At 37.8% G+C, this 24,869-nt stretch overlaps 1 protein-coding gene across 7 annotated transcripts in view; it reads left to right on the top strand.

The window, feature by feature from the left end:
* RALGAPB (Ral GTPase activating protein non-catalytic subunit beta) overlaps window positions 1-24,869 on the top strand; it is a 126,735-nt gene that overhangs the window by 13,986 nt on the left and 87,880 nt on the right. For 6 of the 7 annotated variants that reach the window (XM_073236612.1, XM_073236610.1, XM_073236614.1 and 3 more), the window contains exons 2-6: window positions 199-414; window positions 6,024-6,226; window positions 9,221-9,384; window positions 10,979-11,165; window positions 22,242-22,373. In XM_073236612.1, the coding sequence (XP_073092713.1) occupies window positions 226-414; window positions 6,024-6,226; window positions 9,221-9,384; window positions 10,979-11,165; window positions 22,242-22,373 (875 nt within the window). In that variant the 5' untranslated portion in view covers window positions 199-225. The remainder of the gene's footprint in view (window positions 1-198; window positions 415-6,023; window positions 6,227-9,220; window positions 9,385-10,978; window positions 11,166-22,241; window positions 22,374-24,869) is intronic. The other variant, XM_073236615.1, reaches the window with a different exon arrangement.

Raw genomic sequence — 24,869 nt, 5'->3', positions numbered from 1 at the left:
TCTACCTGATGTCACCATGAAGCTATGTTTGGACATTCTCAAAACATTTATATGTGTTTTTTTTCTCAGTCTTGTTGACAGCATGTTTGCAAGTTCTTTATCTTGCCATATAGGGTAAATACGTGTATATGTGTTTTACTCATTTTTATTAATTTGCAACAGTGTAATTTGACAGTAATTTCTCTTTTATCTTTTCAGGTGCCATTTGGATAGTCCTTTAGTGGCATGATGTACTCTGAGTGGAGGTCACTGCATTTGGTGATTCAGAATGATCAGGGCCACACCAGTGTGCTGCATAGCTATCCAGAGAGTGTTGGGCGAGAGGTGGCAAATGCAGTGGTCCATCCTCTTGGGCTGGCTTTAGGTACCCCTTCAGTGACTGGTAGTGAGTGTTTGTTAAAAACTGACAAAGAAGTAAGTATTTCTTTTTATTCTACTATATGATAAATACAATTTTGTTACTGAAGAATTTACTTAATTATGGCTTTTTGATGGATTTCTGCCCAGTGTAGTGTGACTTCTCAATTTAGGCCTTATTTGGGTTGAGGGTTGGGGCCCGGAGTTTGTGGGAGGTTATAAGTAAACAGTTGTACCATTATGCTGCTGGGACTTCCTACTAGCCAGACCTAATTCTTCATTTGAGCTGTGTGTCGAGACAGACTTGAGTGTGAGGCCTTTCCCTCTAAGCTCTAGGCTTAGTCTTCAGATTTCTACTCAGAGTATGTTTGGAAGGTGTTCCTTGCTATCTCTAGATGGCCTCTGACTAAAAGCCTATCTTGAGTTAAGTTTTCAGGCTACACATACGTGCTGAACTTGAAGTTCTCCTGTGTCTCCATCCCTGCCTACTCTTAGCTGACTTCCAGAGTTAAGAGTGCTGCAGAACAGAGAAGACAAGTAATGACTGTAGCATCTTACTACACTGATGGACAGTGATTGCAATGGGGTGGGGGGGACTTGATAGTATGGGTGAATGTTGAAACCACAATGTTGCTCATGTGAAACCTTTATAAGACTGTATATCATAAAGATAAAGTATTCTTGGGGAGCTTGTTCCTGTTCTGGGACTCAGGGTACTGGGCTGGAGGGTGTCAATGGGGAATCACGAAGGGGCTCTGAGAATGAAGTGATACAGAGCCTTGCTATTGGGAGGTCTGACTAAAATACAGGATTAGAACTTTGTTTGCTATGCTTGAGGAAGTTCATATAACCTTCAGGCCTTAACCTATTTCTCAGGCCTCCTTTTTTCCCCTTACTTTTTGATTTTTCATGAAGGAGAGATTAGACTTAGTCTAGATATGAAGCTAAACTAGTCTAGGTGTAAGACTATAAACCTTATAGATTTAGAGGCAGTTTTTTTACTCTCTGTAGACCATGTGTTGCTGAAAGGTAAAGCCCCTTGGTTTGTGGAGCGTTTTTCTTTCTTCAGAGTACCCTGTCTGAGACATCACTGAGGACCAGTACTTGCCCTGGCACCTTCTCTTGGTGTGTCTATAATTTCTTACTGCCTTCTCCTGGGAAGAGATGGCATGTGAGTAGATAGACATGTTCTGGTACAGCCCTTGTTTATTCTCCTTTCCCACTCCTAACAGGATATGAGAGAGTAGTCCTTGAGTCCAGTGTCTTCTAGAAATACATAATTAAACTAGTGTGTGAAGATATCACCAAAGATACTTTCTTCTGTCTTTCATCTGATGATTAGGGACTTGTAACATTTTATAATCCTATCTCTTGCATGGCTAAATCCCTGTCACCCTCCAAAATTTGTCATAGCTTCACTGTGTTGTCATAGTCTTCTTTAACATTTATTGCTGTGGTGTATATATTAATATGATACTATATTACATTATATTGTGCTGTTGCCATTACATATTTTCTATTCTTAGTTTTTGGAGTTGTTTTTGAGCTTAAAAATTTCAATACATGTATTTATCTTCAGCTTTAGTTTTAAGCTGTAGAATTCTTTTTTGAATCCTAAATTTATATCAAGTTAGCTTTCCTTCTTAGCTTTGTGATGTCTAGAAATGGTCAGCATATAATTTGTTTTCCTCTTTTTTTCCAAGTTAAAATCGTAGCAGAGCTTTTGTCATCACCCTGGGCACCTTCTTCCAAAATTATCTTGGTACATTAATCCACTGTTATTCTCTCATCGGGTGTTTCCACTTGTTGTAAATCCAGCAAATCTGTCGTCCTCTGGGCTGTATGTCATCTTATTCACAAGGACATTCTATATCTGACCAAATTTCTTGCTAAATCCCAGATCCCCTTTGCTAGAGAAGGCTCTTAAAGGTATGGTAAAGATAGCTTCAGATTTCTAGTGGGAAGTCTAGGGTTCCAGTTTTCAGCTCCACCATCCATTTCCAAACCAGTGAGGTGGGCCAAATTGCCTAACTTGCTAAGCTTCAGTTTTCTTACTATAAACGTGAGGATAGTTTACCCTCTCATAGAGCGTTATTTTGATGGTTAGGTAATACTTGTGAAAGTGCTTTGTAAAAATGCCAGGATTATAGAATTGTCAGCCGCCTTTATAGTTACCTTACTAGTAAAGAATGAAGCTTATCTGGCATGACTTGTTCTTTTTTTTTGATTGAAGTATAACTAACATATAATATCCTGTTAGTTTCAGGTGTAAGTCATAGTGATTTGATTTTTTATACATTACAAATATATCCCTATGATGTCTAGTCACCATCTGTCACCATACAAAGTTATTACAGTATTATTGACTATATTCTCTATGCTGTTCATTATCTTCATGACTTATTATTTTATAACTTGGAGTATGTAGTTCTTAATTCCCTTCACCTATTTCACTGTCCACTCCTCAACACCTACCCCACTGGTAACCAGTAGTTTGTTTCCTGTATCTATGAATCTGTTTGTTTTGTTTTGTTTATCTGTTTGTTTTTATAGATTCCAGATGTAAGTGAAATCATATGATATTTGTATTTCTCTAATTTATTTTACTTAGCCTAATACCCTTTGGTCCATCCATGTTGTCACAAATGGCAAAGTTTTATTCCTTTTTATGACTCAGTAATATTCCACGATATATATTTACATCTTTTCTACCCATTCATCTATTGATACACACTTAGGTTTCTTCCATATCTTGGCGATTGTAAATAATGCTGTAGTGAATATAGGGGTGCATATATTTCTTTGAATTGGTGTTTCTGTTTTCTTCAGATAAATACCCAGAAGTTGGAATTGCTGGATCATATGGTGGTTCTATTTTTAATTTTTTGAGGAACCTCCATACTGGTTTCTATAGTGGCTGTACCAGTTTACATTCCCACCAACAGTGTAAGAGGGTCTCCTTATCTTCACATCCTTCTGACACTTGTTTTTTTTGTCTTTTTGATAATAGCCAATTTTTTGTCTTATGGTGATCTTATTGTGGTTTTGATTGCATTTCCCTGATGATTATGACATTGAGCGTCTTTTAATGTACCTGTTGGCTATCTGTATGTCTTTGAAATAATGTCTATTCAAGACCTGTGCCCATTTTTTAATCAGGCATTTGGTTTTTTGATATTAAGTTGTATAAATTCTTTATGTTTTTTTGGATATTAGCCCGTTATCAAATGTATGATCTGCAGATATCCTCTACCATTCAGTAAGTTGCCTTTTCATTTTGTTGATCTCCTCTGTGCTTTTTTAGTTTGGTGTAGTCCCACTTGTTTATTTTAGCTTTTGTTACCCTTGCTTGAGGAGACTAGGCCAAAAAATAATTGCTAAGACTGGTGTCAGAGAACTTACTCCTATGTTGTCTTCTAGGAGATTTGTAGTTTCAGGTCTTAAATTCACATCCTTAATCCATTTTGAATTTATTTGTGTATATAGTATAATATAGTGGTCCATTCTCATTTTTCTGCATGTAGCTGTCCAGTTTTCCCAACACCATTTATTGAAGGGACTGCCTTTTCCCCATTGTATATTCTTGCCTCTCTTATCATAGATTAATTGACCATATATTCTTGGGTTTATTCCTGGGTTCTCTATTCTATCCCATTGATCTATGTGTGTTTTCATGCCAAATCATACCATTTTAATCACTATAGATTGCCATGTAGTTTGAAATCAGGGCTGTGATGCTCCAGCTTAGTTCTTCTTTCTCAAGATTGCTTTGGCTATTCAGGATCTTGTGGTTCCACCAAATTTTAGGATTATTTTTCTTGTTCTGTGAAAAATGCCTTTGGTGTTTTCAGGATATTGCCCTGAATCTGTAGATTGCTTTGGGTAGTATAGACATTGTAATAGTATTATTTCTTCCAATCCATGAGCATGGTGTATTTTACCATTTGTTTGTGTGAAGAAATCTGTCTTAAGTTTCTTTTATCAGTGTAATATAGTTTTCAGAGTACAGGTCTTTCACCTCCTTGGTTAGACTTTTGTTTTTATCCTTTTTGATGCAGTTGTGAATGGGATTGTTTTCTTAATTTTTCTGATAGCTCGTTTATTAGTGTGTAGAAATGGTACCAATTTCTGTATGTTGATTTTGTATCCTGTAACAACTGAATTCATTTATTAGTTCTAATAGTCTTGGTGGAGTATTTTTTAGGGTTTTCTACGTATATAGTATCAAATAATCTACAAATAGTGATAGTTTTACTTCTTTTCCAATTTAGATGCCTTTTATTTCTTATTCTCGCCTAATTGCTGTGTCCAGGACTTCTAATACTGTGTTGAATAAAAGTGATGAGACTGGGTATCCTTGTCTTGTTCCTGATCTTAGAGGAAAAGCTTTTAGCTTTTTACCATTAAATATGATGTTAGCTATGTATGTGTTATATATGGCCTTTGTTATGTTGAGGTATATTCCATCTATACCCACTTTGTTGGGAGTTTTTAATCATAAATGGCAGCTGCATTTTATTAAATGCTTTTTCTGCATCAATTGATCATATGATTTTTATCATTCGTTTTGTTACTGTAGTGTATGACATTGATTTGTGGATGTTTAACCATCCTTGCATCCCTGGAATAAATCCCACTTAATTGTGGTGTATGATTCTTTTAATGTATTTTTTAATTTGGTTTGCTAATATTTTGTTGAAGATTTTTGAATGTATGTTTATCAGAGATATTGTTCTGTTATTTTCTTTTTTTGTGTCTTTGTGTGGTTTTTGTAGCATGACTTATTCTTTTTGAGTAGGCTGGTTCCTAGCAGTCATGTTTCCCTTTTATGAGTGCTCACTGATGATCTGCTTAGTAATTTGTCTCAAAGTTCTGTCTAGAATTCACTTAAACTTTCTAATCTACAGTATCTGGAATTTAGTTTCATCTCTTTTGCAAATTGGGCTGTTTTCCTTTCTCATCACACCTTATTCATTCATGACTACAGGCAGTGGTTCAGTAGTCTCTTAGGCAAGTTCTCTCAGTCTCTTGGATATGCTTCAGACGGGTCAAGAGGCTAGAACTCATTTAGAGCAGCCAAATGCCTTGTTAAGATCTTACCCAAAGTATACTAAAACACCTCAACTGTATATGTTCTTACCTTTCCATTTTAAATACTATTTTCTTTGGCAGAGAAAATAGTCAAAAAGTAAGAGTTGAGCAGTTCATCTTCCTTTCTGTTTGTGAACACTGCATAATCTGAAAATGGAATGTGATTGAATTTATGTATATGATTTTCTAAATGATACATATGCAGATTAATGGAGAAAAATACCTAAATTTTCCTGTTTCTATACCTCCAATTTCTGGAAAATCAAGATGACCTACGTTTGCTTTTTGTTTCACAGAGCAAACAGTAATAATGTATAAAGGGTAAAAGCCAACATAGGCCTTTTAGAAATAAGTAATTAATTTTTTTCTTAAATCTTTGCTTAGGAAATGTTGTCCCAGTATATCTTAATACATGGAAAGTGCATTTTCTGGAATAAATCTGATATATGTGTTGAGATGAATATGCTGTCAGTTGAGAGTTTTTGGCAATAAAAGAGGTTAAGATTTTAAATCAACCTACTGAGATATAGACAGGAGTGTGTGATAATTCTGTATGTATATTTTCTTTTATTTAGGTAAAATGGACCATGGAAGTAATTTGCTATGGACTGACTCTTCCATTGGATGGAGAGACTGTAAAATATTGTGTTGATGTATATACAGACTGGATTATGGCCTTAGTGTTGCCGAAAGATTCTATTCCATTGCCAGTTATTAAAGAGCCTAATCTATATGTTCAAAGTATACTAAAACACCTACAAAATCTTTTTGTACCAAGGTAAGCTATGTCCATCTACTGGCCTGTTAACAAGATCATAACGAAATATTCATAAATGTTACTTTTTTATATTGTAGGAGCTGTTTTCATTGTTCTTTGAACAGTAACTTTCCATTACTTGTTCAGTTAAAGAGTGTGTTAGTATGAATGATAGGAGAGATGTGCTTACGTAATGTTTACTAGGAATTTTTAACAGGTGATATTCATTTTAAAGCCTTTTTGGCTTTGCTTCTGAGATCTGATAGTTTTTAGATACAATTGACCCCTTTCCTTTCCATTCAAAAAAACATACTTTTGCCTTTCATAATTCTCATCTCCACTTAAGCTAAAGGCAACTTAAGCCCTCAACCTTAAAATGATTTTTTCCTAAGAGAGAATGAAGACATTGAAGTAAGCAGTTTGAAATTATGGGCAAATTTATAGTAGTCCAAAAGATTATCTTGACAGTTTGTAACTGATTTTTCCCATCTTCTGAGACAAAGTCCTTAAATATCATGTAATGTAGGATATGTACCTTACTTGTACCTACGTTTTTTCCCCCTAATTGAAAAGAATTATATGTCACTGTAAAGAATTTGGGAAAAAAGAAAATAATGGAGAAGAAAGCATTAATTCCCTACCTATTTGTGGGGATTTCCTAAAAGAAAAATAATTTTTTAGCTTTTTTGCAAGGAAGCTTGTCTCCTTTTGGAAAAGTTCTGGTTAGATCTTTTGGTTTATTCAGAGGGACTTTGAATCAACTCTAAATTTTAGCTTTTTAAATTTAAAAGGAAGATTACTTAGGAAAATCTGAATTTAAAAAAGAAAAATCTCCATTAAGGACTCTGTTGCATAGGATCAAGAGGTTAACTCCTTACTTTGAGTGAAATAATTGCTGTAATCTATTCCCTAAACAGATTAACTACTACTGATTCTGCATGAGCATGCTCCTTGGTTGTTTAGCCTCATAAACATATTCCTCTAAGGTTCCTTAAAGAACTTCCCTGTCATTTCCTTCCTCTACTCTCTCTCTTAGCTATCCACATCTCACTCTTAACTGTTCTTAAATTCTGCCTTGTAAAGAAGTCTTTCCTGACAGTCCAGGCCCACAGTGATTACAACTTCTCTGAACTTGATGGTACTTTCTGTGTCACTCTTGTATCTCTTCACTGTTTTATTACTTATCTTTTAAAATGTGTATGTCTCATTTTCCCATCTAACCAGATTGAGGAGCTATATAGTGGGCTTGCACAGTGTCTGGTGCAGTACTGGTATTACTTTAGGTGTTGATTAAATGCTGACCATACAGTGTCTATTGCAACTATTCAGTCATCTCTGTTGGTGTAGGGAAAGCCATAGTATGCAAATGAATGAGCATGGGTGTGTTCCAAAAAACTTTATTTAGAAAAACAGCAGGCCAGATGTGACCCATGGGCCTCTGTTTTAGAACAGTTTTTCTGAAGATCACAAGTTAGAGGGAGGATTATCTGGTATTTAGACCTTTCTGTTAATTTTTTAGTAACAATTACCTTGTTTCTTTTTGCCTTAAAAACTTGGACATTGCTCCTGAATTTAGGCCTTTTAAGTGAGGCTACGGCATCTAAGGAACAGGTGTTTCCTTCCTGCCACTGGGGAGGTACCTGGAAATGGCACGCAGGGCCTAGGTTACCTTTGGGAGGCTTGCAGTGTTACTGCTAACTTGAAAGAATGTCAGCACCAGGTCTACTAGTGGTGCTTTTATTTCTTATTCTGGGCTTCTTCTTAAGTGGCTAGATGAGGTTTGTGGATGTTACATAATTTCTTACTTTTCTAAAAGTAGCCAGTGCAACAGACACAAGCTTGAGCCTCATGGCTTCACATGGGCGAGATATCTCCCTCTGAACTTAGGACATCTCCCTGCTCTTGGCGGCTCTTGGCTTTTCCTAGGTGAAGAAAAAGCTTAGTGATGTTACTTGTTTGCAACTCCAGAATAAGTATGAGTTTTTCTGGGTCATGGCCCAGAAAGGAGTTGAAAGGACACTCACTTCATATTCTGGATTTCTTGAGGAGGCTTTTAGATTCTCGACTCTGATTTAGACATGGTTTACTAGTTCTTTGTGGCATGAGTCATAATGTACAGAAAATTGTTCTCAAGATTTATTTCAGTAATATTAGGTATTTGTTTTGAGTTTCACATAGGAGGTCTGGAGGCCAGCTCACCAGTTTTTAATGTGCAGGTTTCTTCCTATTCCCCAAATTCTTAGGTGGTCCAGTTTGGAAAGTGAGGGTAAGAGCTGGCACTTCAACCTCTATCTTCCTTTTCAACCCTGGCCCCAATACTTTGATCTGTTCTATTTCCTTGGGGGAAAAATGGTCCTGTAGGCTAAAGAGAGTCATAAAACTGTTTTAGGTTATCTTGGGAACCCTTGAAACCCCCTTCTTAGGTTAAGATGCCTTTTTTATTAGAACAGCTGTAGCAGTTGCTCATTGATGAGGCACTTGCCTCCATACTTAACAGTTTTTGGGACCTGTTAGGATATTCCACTGGGTCTGTAGGCCCTTCACTAGCAGACATTAGCTTCAAAGGGACTATCAGCACTATGAAATCATGTTCAGAATTCTTGTTAATGTGTATTTTAAAAAATGTAGAAAGAACACAAAGGCCATACTGCTTCAGTGTAAGCAGCAGAAGTGGCTGTGGCCATTTATTCATTCATTCATTCAGTAGAAACCTACTGAGTGCCTGTTATGTACCAGGCACATTTTAGATTTAGAAAATCCAAAGGCTTGCAATCTAGTACTCACCCTTCTGCCAACCCCAGAAGTTTTTTAATTCTCGTACAAGTGATGGGTTCAGATCCCAGACTGCCAAACTATGGCAGAAGTGGCTTTAAACTGAAGGGAGTGCACTAGTTCTGTCTTAGGATGCTGTTAGAGAGTGTCACTGGACCATTGGTTGCTGTGTACATAAGTCACCTGTCCTTAAGCTATTGCTTTCTCTTCTCAAAGCTTATCAATGATATCTGTCTTCTTCAGACAGGAACAGGGCTCCAGTCAGATCAGACTATGCTTACAGGTCCTGAGAGCCATTCAGAAACTGGCTCGTGAGTCATCCATCATGGCCCGAGAAACCTGGGAAGTCTTACTATTGTTTCTTCTGCAGATTAACGATATACTTCTAGCCCCGCCAACTGTTCAAGGTTTGTTTATTTTTTTCTAATTTATTTCTGAGCTCCAAATACAGTTCATATTTAAACTCAATGAGTAGTAGATTCAGTGGGGATTTAAATTTTCACACAACAGTTGACAAACCAAGGTTAACAATTCTTAGAATGGAGGCCCTCAAAGGCCCATATTAAGTTATTTCACCTTAAGTGATGATTTGCTAATGTAGAGAGGGACTCAGTGAATTAATGCATGTTTGATAATGGTAAGAACAGTAGTTTGTTTAGTATATTAGGCTAGAACCTGTATAAGAAGCAACTAACCAATTAGAGCCTGTAGGTAATGTACCTGATTACAAGGTAGTTATCAAAGTAGACTCTGAAAACTTGTTAGCTACAGAGGATATTTTTTTCAGCAAATGAAACCTATAAAGTCTTAAAGTGTTCTGTTTGGAAGTGTTCCATTCATGACTTGGCCATTAAAAGCCTCCAATTTTATAAGACTTGAGAGTATATTTTAGAAGCCCTGCTTTTTATGTTACAGCACAGTATATATATGCTATACATTGATATGCTAATTCCAAGTTCCCTTGTTCCTTATTCATCTGTGTAGTCTCTTTACTAACACACACGTCACAGGGCTTCTGCTTTCATACAAAACAGTGTCCAGGAAACTATTTAAAGGGAATCACAGAATTTCATTGTTGAAGGGGACCCCATATTAGGAGTATCTTCTCTGGTATTGACAGTAGCTGGCCAGTCATTGATTCATTGGCTCTTTGCTACACACTGCCATGCCAGAGCTCTCAGCAGCACAGGGCAGGCAGTTGGTCCCCTCCTGGGACTTACTATTGTTGTAACTTTGTTTTTGCTCATTTGAAATATGCATCCGTATAACTTTTCCCACGAGTCCTAAGTTTGCCTTCTAGAGCTATGTAGAGTACAGCCACTGCTTTTGTCCCTAATTTCCAGGGCTCAGAACAGAGAAACAGCTCTGTTTTCTTGGTTGAGGCTATGTGCTGCACAGCACCAGTCCTTTTGCTCCATGCTATCTCCCTTGAAGAGCAGCATTCAAACACCTGAAGCATTTTATAACGAAGTTTGGGGGTAAAAAGACTTGGGTATTTGTTCTGATTCCTTCACTTGCTGTGTGAATTTGGACAAGCTATTTAAATTTCCTGAGCTTACATTTTTTCACTTAAAAGATGAGTATAATTGGTAATAGGTAATATAAATGCCTATCCTGCAGAATTATGTGAGGATTAAGTGAGGTCATATATATGAACCACTTGGAACAGAAACTGACTCATACTAGTCATTCATAATAGACATTTGTCCTTTCCCTTCTCCCCTCTGTGCTCCTGTCCCACTTGCTGGAAGATAAAGATCTTTGATAAGAACCAAGCAGGGCTATTTGAAAACTTTCAAAGTGATACTTGATTGATAAATCCATGATTTCCTTCATAGGAGCTCCTAAGAATAGTTTTTGTCCATACTATTAAATGATTATTTGAAAGTCAAATGTAACATTAGTTATTTTAATTTTTTGACCAATTCTTTCAAATTCATGAATTAAAAATGTACTTTAAAAGTAAGTATGCCAAAGGAATGTTTTCTTTTTGTTGGTAAGGTGGCATTGCTGAGAATCTAGCAGAGAAGTTGATTGGTGTTCTCTTTGAGGTTTGGTTACTAGCTTGTACTCGGTGCTTCCCAACACCTCCGTACTGGAAAACGGCCAAGGAGATGGTGGCTAACTGGAGGCACCACCCAGCAGTGGTAGAGCAGTGGAGCAAGGTCATCTGTGCACTCACGTCAAGGTAGGTTATCATCATTGACTTGCCTTCCTTCAGCTGTCAGGCCTTAGACAGCTTTCCCCTAGTTCTTTGTCTTTCTGGGGTTCATGAAATGCACTGTAAAGAGCCTGTATCCTGTATCTGTAAATACTGATTGTACTTTAGATATAGAATTGAATCACTTTTAAAAAACAGATACAGCAGTTTGGCTAGTGTCTTTCTAATCTAAAACCTTTCAGATTAAGCAAGTATCTTGGGGGAGCAGATCAAATCTGGGCTTTCTCCCTCCCACCTAATCCCACTCTTACTCTGATTTTTAAAATATTCATGATCATTGTTTTAAAAATACAAACCATATAGAGAGGTATAACAGGAAAAATTAAGTTCACAAAAAATCCTATTATATGTTTATACATAATTTTGCAGAAATGGGACCATACTATAATGTGCCACATTATAACCAAAGTAGGCAATGTTTTATATAATAATTTTACCTTTTTTATCATTTGTATTTAGTACCAACACTACTCTATGAGTAAACTGTTGGACTTCATTTTTTTCAAACTTGTTTTTTCATTTCAGTCCTATGTATTTTAATAAATAACTCTAAAAGATGGTTATTTTTAATATATAATCATAATACCATTATCACACCTAAAAAATGTTAACAATTCTTTAATATCAGTTAGTCATTCAGTGTTCAAATTTTCTTGAATGTCTTAATTTTTCTTTTTACAGTTAATTCCACTGAATCAGAAAACAAGGTTAAGGTGGTTGATTTGTTCCTTAAGCCTACTTGACAGTAGTTTCCTGCTCTCTCATTTTTATTTCTTTGCATTTTTGTTGCTGTTGAAGAACTAGGTGGTTTGTCTTACTTAGTATTTCATATTCTGGATTTTTCTATTTCCTAGTTATGTTAACTTGTTCCTCTGTCCCATTTATTTCTTGTCAAATGATAGTGAGATATAGAGACTTGATTTGATTTAGGTGTGAATGGTGGCAGGTGGCAGTATGGAGGCAGGAACAATTTGTAGGTGATACTTTATATATTTATAATCATTTAAACTAAAAGATAAACATTTGGAATAATCTGTTGATTCTGATATATCTTGGTGAACATAAATATTATTCTATTTTAAATAATATTCCTTTTTATTTTGATTATAAAATCAATTCATGCTTATGATAGGAAATTTGGAAGATATGGGGGAAATATCCATCACTTACAGATAACCAGTGTTAACATTTAATGCATTTTGTTACATTTAGTTTTCTTTTTGAAATTTGAAATCTACGGTACTGATGTCTGTTTTTCTCATTTGATAGCTGATTTTTATCACATTAACTACATGTGCCTTTTTTTGTTCTTAAATGGGTCTTGAGAACACCTTGTTTTTTTTTTTTTTTTTTTTTTTTTTTTTTTTTTTTTTTTTTTTGAGAGGGCATCTCTCATATTTATTGATCAAATGGTTGTTAACAACAATAAAATTCAGTATAGGGGGGTCAATGCTCAATGTACAATCATTAATCCATCTCAAGCCTAATTCTCGTCAGTCTCCAATCTTCTGAAGCATAACGAACAAGTTCTTACATGGTGAACGAATTCTTACAGAGTGAATAAATTCTTACATGGTGAACAGTACAAGGGCAGTCATCACAGAAACTTTCGGTTTTGATCATGCAATATGACCTATAAACCATCAGGTCAAATATGAATATTCATTTGATTTTTGTACTTGATTTATATGTTGATCCCACATTTCTCCTATTATTATTATTATTTTTATTTTTAATAAAATGCTGAAGTGGTAGGTAGATGCAAGATAAAGGTAGAAAACATAGTTTAGTGCTGTAAGAAGGCAAATGTAGATGATCAGATGATCAGGTGTGTGCCTATGGACTAAGTATTAATCCAGGCTAGACAAGGGCAGCAAGACATCCACGGATGCAGAAGATTTCTCTCAAAGCAGGGGGGGTGAGGTTCTGAGCCTCACCTCTGTTGATCCCCAAATTCTCACCTGATGGCCCCCCTGCGACTGTGCCTGTCTTAGGTTGTTCCTCCCTTGAGGAATCTTACCCGTCTCTGGCTAACCAGTCATCTTCCGGGGCCATACAGGGAAATGTAAAGTTGGTAAGTGAGAGAGAAGCCATATTGTTTGCAAAGGTTAGCTTTTTACTTCTTTGCAGATTTATGCCCTGTGGCTTCTATGCCCAGCACTTGTCTCGAGGTATCTTTACCACCTGGAGGAATTATGATACTCGGTAAATTCGATATGAGGCACGAATTCTATTTAAAGTTTGTAGTTAGGAAGGAAGAAGAAAAGCTATAGATGTAGCATATGAAGGAAACTTGGGAGGATTGATTATTTCTTTGACATATCTTCTTGTATAGTACCTTAAGTATGTATAGGTTTTAAACTACTAACTAATTTGCACACACATATTGACATAATAGGAATACGGTGACATAAACAAAGCAAATCTATAATTACCAGCCATCTCCAGTGAAGCCAAGAAAACCATTTAGGCACCCTAGGCATTTGTGAAAATTTATCTATGATATGATGGATATTTTCCAACTGTACTTGAACCATCAGACAAATTAAAGCAGCCCATTTCTGGGATCTGTTCACATCCCATATGTTCTTTTAACCATAGATAGTCTATAGTCATGAGATTTTGGGGTGCTACAACTTGCACCCCTCCCAACTCCTGGTTGAGTTCCAACAGTACAGATCCAGTCAAATTCGTTGTCTCACTGTATGCACATGCCAGCCTAGACATCTCCCTCCTCCTTCTTATGGCAAGTCCAGGAGATGGTGGGCTGGATGCAGCCACAACCGCAGCATCGTCCGGATCCCTGTGGAGGCTTTTTGATGATCATCCCCCGGCACGAGTCCTCCAGAGAGTGCTGATGCCGGAAGCTCCTCCTCATATCGTATCTTAGTTCATTTTCTGGGTATCCAAGCTAGGCCTTGATCTTCTGCATAGAAACAAACAGACCCTTTGCCCACACTTTGACATGCCCTCTATACCGCTGTGCAGAACTCATTGGAGGTCAGCACACAGTAACTGCTTTTTTTTTTTTTTTTTTTTTTTTTTTAATTAAGAGAAAGGAATATTATCAGAAAAGAGTACCTCCATAGCTGATCATCTGACACCCTTTAAGTGATCAACATTAAGGATATTTAAAGCATGCGTTGATCTTTGATTTACCAATAGTTTTATCCTGTTAAGGAGTAATCCCCCTTTTCTTTCTTTCTTTCTTTCTTTTTTTTTTTAAATTTTTAATCTACACTTACCTGAAGAATACTATGTTTACTATGCTCTCCCCTATATCAGGTCCCCCCTAACAACCACATTACGGTTACTGTCCATCAGCTTAGCAAAATGTTGTAGAGTCACTACTTGTCCTCTCTGTGTTGTGCAGCCCACCCTCCCCTTTCTCCCTCCCCCCCATGCATGCTAATCTTAATACCCCCCTTCTTCTTCCCCCCCCTTATCCCTCCCTGCCCACCCATCCTCCCCAGTTCCTTTCCCTTTGGTACCTGTTAGTCCATTTTTGGGTTCTGTAATTCTGCTGCTGTTTTGTTCCTTCAGTTTTTCCTTTGTTCCTATACTCCTCAGATGAGTGAAATCATTTGGTATTTCTCTTTCTCCGCTTGGCTTATTTCACTGAGCATAATACTCTCCAGCTCCATCCATGTTGCTGCAAATGGTTGGATTTTTCCACTTCTTATGGCTGAGTAGTATTCCATTGTGTATATGTTCCACATCTTCTTTATCCATTCATCTACAGATGGACATTTAGGTTGCTTCCAATTCTTGGCTATTGTAAATAGTGCTGCGATAAACATAGGAGTGCATCTGTCTTTCTCAAACTTGATTGCTGCGTTCTTAGGGTAAATTCCTAGGAGTGGAATTCCTGTGTCAAATGGTAGGTCTGTTTTGAGCATTTTGATGCACCTCCATACTGCTTTCCACAATGGTTGAACTAATTTACATTCCCACCAGCAGTGTAGGAGAGTTCCCCTTTCTCCACAGCCTCGCCAACATTTGTTGTTGTTTGTCTTTTGGATGGCAGCTATCCTTACTGGTGTGAGGTGATATCTCATTGTAGTTTTAATTTGCATTTCTCTGATAATTAGCGATGTGGAGCATCTTTTCATGTGTCTCTTGGCCATCTGTATTTCTTTTTTGGAGAACTGTCTGTTCAGTTCCTCTGCCCATTTTTTAATTGGGTTATTTGTTTTTTGTTTGTTGAGGCGTGTGAGCTCTTTATATATTCTGGACGTCAAGCCTTTATCAGATCTGTCATTTTCAAATATATTCTCCCATACTGTAGGGTTCCTTTTTGTTCTATTGATGGTGTCTTTCGCTGTACAGAAGCTTTTCAGCTTAATGTAGTCCCACTTGCTCATTTTTGCTGTTGTTTTCCTTGCCCGGGGAGATATGTTCAAGAAGAGATCACTCATGTTTATGTCTAAGAGGTTTTTGCCTATGTTTTTTTCCAAGAGTTTAATGGTTTCGTGACTTACATTCAGGTCTTTGATCCATTTTGAGTTTACCTTTGTATATGGGGTTAGACAATGGTCCAGTTTCATTCTCCTACATGTAGCTGTCCAGTTTTGCCAGCACCATCTGTTGAAGAGACTGTCATTTTGCCATTGTATGTCCATGGCTCCTTTATCAAATATTAATTGACCATATATGTTTGGGTTAATTTCTGGGGTCTCTAATCTGTTCCACTGGTCTGTGGCTCTGTTCTTGTGCCAGTACCAAATTGTCTTGATTACTATGGCTTTGTAGTAGAGCTTGAAGTTGGGGAGTGAGATCCCCCCTACTTTATTCTTCTTTTTCAGGATTGCTTTGGCTATTCGGGGTCTTTGGTGTTTCCATATGAATTTTTGAATTATTTGTTCCAATTCATTGAAGAATGTTGCTGGTAATTTGAGAGGGATTGCATCAAATTTGTATATTGCTTTCGGCAGGATGGCCATTTTGACGATATTAATTCTTCCTAGCCATGAGCATGGGATGAGTTTCCATTTATTAGTGTCCCCTTTAATTTCTCTTAAGAGTGACTTGTAGTTTTCAGAGTATAAGTCTTTCACTTCCTTGGTTAGGTTTATTCCTAGGTATTTTATTCTTTTTGATGCAATGGTGAATGGAATTGTTTTCCTGATTTCTCTTTCTATTGATTCGTTGTTAGTGTATAGGAAAGCTACAGATTTCTGTGTGTTGATTTTGTATCCTGCAACTTTGCTGTATTCCGATATCAGTTCTAGTAGTTTTGGAGTGGAGTCTTTAGGGTTTTTTATGTACAGTATCATATCATCTGCAAATAGTGACAGTTTAACTTCTTCTTTACCAATCTGGATTCCTTGTATTTCTTTGTTTTGTCTGATTGCCGTGGCTAGGACCTCCAGTACTATGTTAAATAACAGTGGGGAGAGTGGGCATCCCTGTCTGGTTCCCGATCTCAGTGGAAATGCTTTCAGCTTCTCGCTGTTCAGTATAATGCTGGCTGTGGGTTTATCATATATGGCCTTTATTATGTTGAGGTACTTGCCCTCTATTCCCATTTTGCTGAGAGTTTTTATCATGAATGGATGTTGAATTTTGTCAAATGCTTTTTCAGCATCTATGGAGATGATCATGTGGTTTTTGTCTTTCTTTTTGTTGATGTGGTGGATGATGTTGATGGATTTTCGAATGTTGTACCATCCTTGCATCCCTGGGATGAACCCCACTTGGTCATGGTGTATGATCCTTTTGATATACTGTTGAATTCTGTTTGCTAATATTTTATTGAGTATTTTTGCATCTACGTTCATCAGGGATATTGGTCTGTAATTTTCTTTTTTGGTGGGGTCTTTTCCTGGTTTTGGTATTAGGGTGATGTTGGCTTCATAGAATGAGTTTGGGAGTATTCCCTCTTCTTCTATTTTGTGGAACACTTTAAGGAGAATGGGTATTATGTCTTCTCTGTGTGTCTGATAAAATTCCGAGGTAAATCCGTCCGGCCCCGGGGTTTTGTTCTTGGGTAGTTTTTTGATTACTGTTTCAATTTCTTTGCTTGTAATTGGTTTGTTTAACTTTTGTGTTTCTTCCTTGGTCAGTCTTGGGAGGTTGTATTTTTCTAGGAAGTTGTCCATTTCTTCTAGGTTTTCCAGCTTGTTGGCATATAGGTTTTCATAGTAGTCTTTAATAATTCTTTGTATTTCTGTGGAGTCTGTCGTGATTTTTCCATTCTCATTTCTGATTATGTTGATTTGTGTTGACTCTCTTTTTCTCTTAATAAGTTGGGCTAGAGGCTTATCTATTTTGTTTATTTTCTCAAAGAACCAGCTCTTGGTTTCGTTGATTTTTGCTATTGTTTTATTCTTCTCAATTTTGTTTATTTCTTCTCTGATCTTTATTATGTCCCTCCTTCTGCTGACTTTAGGCCTCATTTGTTCTTCTTTTTCCAGTTTTAATAATTGTGATGTTAGACTATTCATTTGGGATTGTTCTTCCTTCTTCAAGTGTGCCTGGATTGCTATATACTTTCCTCTTAAGACTGCTTTCGCTGCATCCCACAGAAGTTGGGGCTTAGTGTTGTTGTTGTCATTTGTTTCTATATATTCCTTGATCTCTATTTTGATTTGTTCATTGATCCATTGATTATTTAGTAGCATGTTGTTAAGCCTCCATGTGTTTGTGAGCCTTTTTGTTTTCTTTGTAGAATTTATTTCTACTTTCATACCTTTGTGGTCTGAAAAATTGGTTGGTAGAATTTCAATATTGTGGAATTTACTGAGGCTCTTTTTGTGAGCTAGTATGTGGTCTATTCTGGAGAATGTTCCATGTGCACTTGAGAAGAATGTATATCCTGTTGCTTTTGGATGTAAAGTTCTATAGATGTCTATTAGGTCCATCTGTTCTAGTGTGTTGTTCAGTGCCTGTGTGTCTTTACTTATTTTCTGCCCGGTGGATCTATCCTTTGGGGTGAGTGGTGTGTTGAAGTCTCCTACAATGAATGCATTGCAGTCTATTTCCCTCTTTAGTTCTGTTAGTATTTGCTTCACATATGCTGGTGCTCCTGTATTGGGTGCATATATATTTAGAATGGTTATATCCTCTTGTTGGACTAAGCCCTTTATCATTATGTAGTGGCCTTCTTTATCTCTTGTTACTTTCTTTGTTTTGAAGTCTATTTTGTCTGATATTAGTACTGCAACCCCTGCTTTCTTCTCACTGTTGTTTGCCTGAAATATGTTTTTCCATCCCTTGACTTTTAGTCTATGCTTATCTTTGGGTTTAAGGTGAGTTTCTTGTAAGCAGCATATAGATGGGTCTTGCTTTTTTATCCATTCTATTACTCTATGTCTTTTGATTGGTGCATTAAGTCCATTTACATTTAGGGTGACTATTGAAAGATACGTACTTATTGCCATTGCAGGCTTTAGATTCGTGGTTACCAAAGGTTCAAGGTTAGCTTCTTTAGTATCTTACTGCCTAACTTAGCTCGCTTATTGAGCTGTTATATACACTGTCTGGAGAGTCTTTTCTTCTCTCCCTTCTTATTCCTCCTCCTCCCTTCTTCATATGTTGTGTGTTTTGTTCTGTGCTCTTTTTAGGGGTGCTCCCATCTAGAGCAGTCCCTGTAGGATGCCCTGTAGAGGTGGTTTGTGGGAAGCAAATTCCCTCAGCTTTTGCTTGTCTGGGAATTGTTTGATCCCACCATCATATTTAAATGATAGTCGTGCTGGATACAGTATCCTTGGTTCAAGGCCCTTCTGTTTCATTGCATTAAGTATATCATGCCATTCTCTTCTGGCCTGTAGGGTTTCTGTTGAGAAGTCTGATGTTAGCCTGATTGGTTTTCCTTTATAGGTGACCTTTTTCTCTCTAGCTGCCTTTAAAACTCTTTCCTTGTCCTTGATCCTTGCCATTTTAATTATTATGTGTCTTGGTGTTGTCCTCCTTGGATCCTTTCTGTTGGGGGTTCTGTATAATTCCATGGTCTGTTCGATTATTTCCTCCCCCAGTTTGGGGAAGTTTTCAGCAATTATTTCTTCAAAGACACTTTCTATCCCTTTTCCTCTTTCTTCCTCTTCTGGTATCCCTATAATACGAATGTTTTTCCTTTTGTATTGGTCACATATTTCTCTTAGTGTTGTTTCATTCCTGGAGATCCTTTTATCTCTCTCTATGTCAGCTTCTATACGTTCCTGTTCTCTGGCTTCTATTCCTTCAATGGCCTCTTGCATCTTATCCATTCTGCTTATAAATCCTTCCAGGGATTGTTTCACTTCTGTGATCTCTTTCCTGACATCTGTGATCTCCTTCCGGACTTCATCCCACTGCTCTTGCATTTTTCTCTGCATCTCATCCCACTGCTCTTGCATTTTTCTCTGCATCTCATCCCATTGCTCTTGCATTTTTTTCTGCATCTCTGTCAGCATGTTCATGATTTTTATTTTGAATTCTTTTTCAGGAGGACTAGTTAGGTCTGTCTCCTTCTCAGGTGTTGTCTCTGTGATCTTTGTCTGCCTGTAGTTTTGCCTTTTCATGGTGATAGAGATAGTTTGCAGAGCTGGTACAAGTGACCGCTGGAAGAGCTTCCCTTCTTGTTGGTTTGTAGCCTTTTCCTGGGAGAATAGCGACCTCTAGTGGCTTGTGCTGGGCAGCTGTGCGCAGACAGGGCTTCTGTTTCCTGCCCAGTTGCTTTGGAGTTTATCTCCACTGTTGCTGTGGGCTTGGCCTGGCTGGGGCTGTTCCTCCAAAATGGTGGAGCCCCGTTAGAGGGGGAGCAGCCAGGAGACTATTTATCTCCGTAAGGGGCCTCTGTGCTCCCTGCTGCCCAGGGGGTTAGAGTGCCCAGAGATCCCCAGATTCCCTGCTTCTGGTCTAAGTGACCTGTCCTGCCCCTTTAAGATTTCCAAAAAGCACTCTCCAAACCAAAACAACAACAGCAACAATGAGAGAGGGAACAGAAAGGAAAAAAAAAAGAAAAAACACGCGATTTTTTTTTTTTTTTTTCCTCAGGTGCCGGTCCCAGGCACCCGCGCACTGGTCCTGCTGCCCTGTCTCCCTAGCACCAGGGTCCCTGTCCTTTCAAGGCTTCCAAAAAGCACCCACCCACCGGTCCCGCAGGGAAGGGACGCTCAATATTCTTGGTCCTCAGGCACTGGTCCCACGCACCCGCTCACCAGTCCCACCGCCCTGCCTCCCTAGCACCAGGGTCCCTGTCCCTTCAAGGCTTCCAAAAAGCACTTGGCAAAAAGAGAGAAAAAAAAGGGGGAAAACGCGCGATTTCTTCCGTCCTCAGGTGCTGGTCTCAGGCACCCACCCACCGGTCCCACAGGGAAAAATGCGGGATATTCTTTGTCCTCAGGTGCCGGTCCCAGGCACCCGCTCACCAGTCCCGCCGCCCTGCCTCCCTAGCACCGGGGTCCCTGTCCCTTTTAGGCTTCCAAAAAGCACTCGCAGAAAAGAGAAAAAAAAAAAGGGGAAAAACGCGCGATTTCCTCTGTCCTCAAGTGCCGGTCTCAGGCACCCGCCCACCGGTCCCACAGGGAAAAACGGGGGATATTCTTTGTCCTCAGGCGCCGGTCCCAGCCACCCGCTCACCAGTCCCGCCACCGTGCCTCCCTAGCACTGGGGTCCCCGTCCCTTCAAGGCTTCCAAAAAGCGCTTGCCAAAAAGAGAAAAAAAAAAGGGGAAAAACGCGCGACCTCCTCCGTCCTCAGGCACCGGTCTCAGGCACCCGCCCCCAGGTCTCGCAGGGAGAAACGCGGGATATTCTTTGTCCTCCGGCGCCGTTCCCAGGCACCTCCTCACCGGTCCCGCCACCCTGCCTCCCCAGCAACGGGGGCCCGTCCCTCTAAGGCTTCCAAAAAGCGCTCGCCAAAAAAAAAAACTGCTCCGGTTTCTCTCCACCCGCCGGGAGCCGGGGGGAGGGGCGCTCGGGTCCCGCCGGGCTGGGGCTTGTATCTTACCCCCTTCACAAGGCGCTGGGTTCTTGCAGGTGTGGATGTGGTCTGGATGTTGTCCTGTGTCCTGTGGTCTCTATTTTAGGAAGATTTTTCTTTGTTATATTTTCATAGCTCTATGTGTTTTTGGGAGGAGATTTCCACTGCTCTACTCACGCCGCCATCTTGGCTCCCCCTCTTGAGAACATATTTTTAATGGCTTTGTATCTTTCCGTTATACAAATGGTATTATAATCTATTCAATAATTTTCCTGTTGTTTCGATATTTATATTATTCCTAGTGTTTTACTTAAAAAAATATTGCTGATATTAATGCTTCACACATAGTCTTTGTGTGTATTCTGGTTATTTCATTAAGATATAATCTCTAAATGTAGAATAATTGAGTCATAGAGCTTTAAACAATTTTAATACATTTGGAAAATTATTATTTTATTAAGCAATTGAATTGCTTTTAAGGTACACCATAAGTTCTAAACTTCATTTAAAGTTATGAAGCAGCTGTTATGAGTAAATTACAGCTTAGTTGTGTTGAAGGAGTTTGCAGGAGAAATCCTTTAAATAATTTAAATAATATAATTTCTTAGACTAATTATATAAATAATGCATATTGTATGATTATATAATTTAGTACTTACATTGCAATTGTTTATAAATTTTAATTTAACTGAATTAATAATTTGTAATTTTACATTATAAACATAACATACAGTAAAATATTAAAATTTCTAATGTGAAATTTGTTATAAAATAATTTTATAAGTAATTTTATGATTTATAAAATTTAAATGATACATGAATATATAAGTACTTTAGATAAATTTATAATATAAATTATATAACTTATAAAGCAAATAAATATGTAACAGCTGAGTTATGGACAATAAGTTATTTCAAGCAGTTGTCTTTTAAAATTTCAAACATCTTTTACAAAACTAGAAATCTTTGTTTTTCAATTTTATAAACAAAGGTTTTCATTTATCTTTTTCACTTCAGTGAAATATTATGCATGTTTCATCTATTTCCTCTTACCGTATTTTTTTATACTTTAATACTTGACAATATTTTTATTCTGTTAAGAAATGAACTCAGTGGTGTGCTTTTCTTTTTTATTTTCCAGATTGCTGCGCTTTACATATGGTCCTTCATTTCCTCCATTTAAAGTTCCTGATGAAGATGCCAGTCTGATCCCTCCTGAAATGGATAATGAGTGTGTTGCACAGACATGGTTTCGCTTTTTACATATGTTAAGGTACTATTACTAATATTTTGTGTGTTCTTTACCTAGCAAGTGTCTTAAGGTGTAAACCATGGTATAACTGTCTTGTTGGAATTCAGAGTATGGCTGCTAAACAAGATTGTCAGATGGAGCCAATAGGACAACATGCACATCTATATCATGTACCTCCTGCTTTTCCTGTCCCAGCAGGGTCAGGCTATCCTCAGCTGCTCTTCCATACTCTTTAGGAGCTTGTCCCTGTTGTAGAAGCAGCATTTGTTCCCTTGCTTCCTCTGCAGTCTGGATGATATTTCTCTAGGATTCGGTCACATTCTATGGAGATTGGAGCCTGTTTTGCTTTTCTCTGTGACCAGCACTGACTGGGCATCCTAGCTCTCAGGGCCCCTCCTCTAGTAGGTTTGTTGTTTAAAATGTCACTGAGGGATACACCCTAAAATTTCACAGAGGGATAAATTGCTATTTCCTGTTATATTTTTCTTTATAGTAATTCTATTCCTTTCCATTTCACTGTTCCCTTCCTCTCTCTTTGCTGGCCCCATCCTTGTGCTCTGTGAAACTTTCGTTCTATTATATATGATCTTGATTCTTAAACCATTTCCTTCTGTATCTTTTTATGGTTTGACTAGCTTCATTTTTCTATTTGTATATTAGTGATTCTAAATTACTCTATATGACCTTTTATAAATTATGTTGACCATTCTGTCATTTCCTTTTTCTGTTTGTGGTTTGTTCTTTTCATCTTTCAGGTTACCAGTTTTTTAGTGTCTTTTTCTGTGATCATTTTCTTTAAAATTTAAAAATTTAAATGTAAAATTAGAAATTCTGTCTGTGTTCTTTGATCAGATATTCACCTATGATTTCTTCTGACTTTGTTTTATGACATTGTGCCTTTTAATATATACTAGGTTTTATCTTTGGGTCATGTATTCTTCCCTTAACCTCTTCATTTATCCTTTTTTTTTTTAACAGGGTTCATTTTTTTTTAAAAAGGTATCATTGATACAAATTCCTATGAAGGATTCACAAGAAAAACAGTGTGTTTGCTACATTCACCCATATTATTGAGTCTCCCCCATATTCCATTGCAGTCACTGTCCATCTGTGTAGTAAGATGACACAGAGTCACTACTTGTCTTCTCTGTGCTATACTGCCTTCCCCATGACCCCACACATACCATGTGTACTAATCATAATACCCTTCAATCCCTTTCTCCCTGTTGTCCCTACCTGTCCTCCCCCAACCCTCCGCTTTGGTAACCACTAGTTCCTTCTTGGAGTTTGTGAGTCTGCTGCTGTTTTGTTCCTTCAGTTTTGATTCATTGTTATACTCCACAAATGAGGGAAATAATTTGGTATTTGTCTTTCTCACTGAGCATAATACCCCCCAGCTCCATCCATGTTGTTGCAAATGGTAGGATTTGTTTCTTTCTTACGGCTGAATAGTATTCCATTGTGTATATGTACCACATATTCTTTATCAGTTCATCTACTGATGGACACTTAGGCTGCTTCCATATCTTGGCTATTGTAAAAAGTGCTGCAGTAAACATATGACTGCATATGTCTTTTTGAATCTGAGAACTTGTTTTCTTCGGGTAAATTCCTAGGAGTGGACCAAGAAGGGACTAGTGGTTATTAAAGGGGAGGGAGGTGGGTAGGGCAGGTTAAGAGGGAGGGAGAAGCATGGTGTGGGGGAATCATGGGGAAGACAGTGTAGCAGAGAAGGCAAATAGTCACTCTGTGGCATCTTACTACACTGATGGACAATGACTGCAATGGGGTATGCGGAGGAACTCGATAATAAAGGGTGAATGTAGTGAACACATTGTTTTTCATGTGAAACCTTCATAAGAGTATATCAATAATACTTCAATAAAAAATAAAATAAAATATGAAATGTTACACTTTTCCAAAAAAAAAAATCTCTAGGAATGGAATTCCCGGGTCAAATGGTATTTCTATTTTTAGTATTTTGAGGAACCTACATATTGCTTTCCACAATGATTGAGCTAATTTACATTCCCACCAGCACTGTAGGAGGTTTCCCCTTTCCTCGCATCCTCACCAGCATTTCCTCCTAGTCTTTTCGATGTTGGCCAGCTTAACTGGTGTGAGGTGATATCTCATTGTGGTTTTGATTTGCATTTCTCTGATAATTAGCAATGTGGAGCATCTTTTCATGTGCCTGTTGGCCATCTAATTTCTTCTTCGGAGAATTGTCTGTTCATATCCTCTGCCTATTTTTTAATTGGGTTATTTGTTTTTTTTGGGTGTTGAGGCATGCAAGTTCTTTATATATTTTGAATGTTAACCCCTTCTCAGATAAGTCATTTACAAATATATCCCTCCATACTGTTGGGTGCTTTTTTGTTCTGCTGATGGTGTCCTTTGCTGTACAGAAGCTTTTTAGCTTGATGTAGTCCCATTTGTTCATTTTTCTTTTGTTTCCCTTGCCCGAGCAGATACATTCGGGAAAAAGTTGCTCATGTTTATATTCAAGAGATTTTT

Source organism: Manis javanica, chromosome 5 (assembly GCF_040802235.1).
Source record: "Manis javanica isolate MJ-LG chromosome 5, MJ_LKY, whole genome shotgun sequence".
Classification (NCBI taxonomy): domain Eukaryota; kingdom Metazoa; phylum Chordata; class Mammalia; order Pholidota; family Manidae; genus Manis; species Manis javanica.
Note: the sequence above shows the minus strand (reverse complement) of the source record. Positions and strands in the feature narration are given on the sequence as shown.